This window comes from Cherax quadricarinatus, chromosome 95, assembly GCF_038502225.1.
Source record: "Cherax quadricarinatus isolate ZL_2023a chromosome 95, ASM3850222v1, whole genome shotgun sequence".
Lineage (NCBI taxonomy): Eukaryota > Metazoa > Arthropoda > Malacostraca > Decapoda > Parastacidae > Cherax > Cherax quadricarinatus.
In genome coordinates, this window is record NC_091386.1 from 4,747,393 (window position 1) to 4,748,834 (window position 1,442).

Sequence of the window (1,442 nt, forward strand, 5' to 3'; positions counted from 1 at the left end):
CTGTTGGAGTGTGAGCAAAGTAACATTTATGAAGGGGTTCAGGGAAACTGCAGGCCGGACTTGAGTCCTGGAGATGGGAAATACAGTGCCTGCACTCTGAAGGAGGGGTGTTAATGTTGCAGTTTAAAAACTGTAGTGTAAAGCACCCTTCTGGCAAGACAGTGATGGAGTGAATGATGGTGAAAGTTTTTCTTTTTCGGGCCACCCTGCCTTGGTGGGAATCGGCCAGTGTGATAATATATATATATATATATATATATATATATATATATATATATATATATATATATATATATATATATATATATATATATATATATATATATATACATATATATATATATATATATATATATATATATATATACATCTATCATACATTATATACATATATACATACACACACACACATCTATCATACATTTCATTTCTCGCAGTTATGTACTTCACTAGGAGGATCACTAAACCCGTAAGGGCCATACAACCCCCGAAAACTAAAGAATGAACAAAACCGGACCCCCTTAACCTAAGCTCCACCACCTTGGAAGAGGAGCCCCATCACCCACCGAGGGCGAGCCCCGAGGTGGAGGTATGGAGGTCAGAGTACTTGACAGGTGCACAGTGCTCAAAATTTGCAGGATTTGAGAAATAATCTGTGAGTCTGGGTAGCTCAGCACCAGCCTCCACCAGCTCAGTATGGAGCTCCAGCGCCGTCAGTAGCAGCTTCTCCTGCAGCAGTTTACACGCTACTTCGTCCCATGACACGTACAGGTGTCTCTCCCTCTTCTTGACCTCTGTACCACCAGGGAATGACCTCTTAACACCTGGGAAATTCTCACTCTGGAGCTCCTGTGTGTCCGCCATAGTAAACAATGACGGGATAACTGACTAAAATATTGTCTCATACCGACATGTATTTTACAAGTCTCCCTTACGCGTTTAGAGCTTCTCACTAAACAATTATATTGTACAACTTAATAAATTTTTGTTTAGCAACATGAAAGAAGAAGGAAATAAGCAAATACCTGTGATACCTGCCTAAAATATTATCTATAACCAACACGTATTTTACCCGTCTCCCTTACGCGTTTAGAGCTTCTCACTAAACAATTATATTGTACAACTTAATAAATTTTTGTTTAGTAACATAAAAGAAGAAGGAAATAAGCAAATACCTGTGATACCTGCCTAAAATATTAATTAATACTAACATCTAATTTACACGTCTCCCTTACGCGTTTAGCGCTTCCCAGTAAGCAAGTATATTCTATGACTCAATAATTTTTGGTTTAGTAACATAAAGGCAGAAATAATAAACCATATACCTGTGATACCTGTTCTGTCAGTCTTGTGACTGTTCTGTCAGTCTTGTGACTGTTCTGTCAGTCTTGTGACTGTTCTGTCAGTCTTGTGACTGTTCTGTCAGTCTTGTGACTGTTCTG

General features: G+C 38.6%; 1 protein-coding gene across 1 annotated transcript in view; it reads right to left on the minus strand.

Moving 5' to 3' along the window:
* Positions 1-865, minus strand: part of LOC128703884 (RAB11-binding protein RELCH homolog) — a 34,177-nt gene extending 33,312 nt beyond the window's left edge. The window contains exon 1 of the mRNA XM_053798735.2: positions 567-865. Coding sequence (XP_053654710.1) covers positions 567-864 — 298 coding nt within the window. The 5' untranslated portion in view covers position 865. The remainder of the gene's footprint in view (positions 1-566) is intronic.
* Positions 866-1,442: the final 577 nt, after the last annotated feature.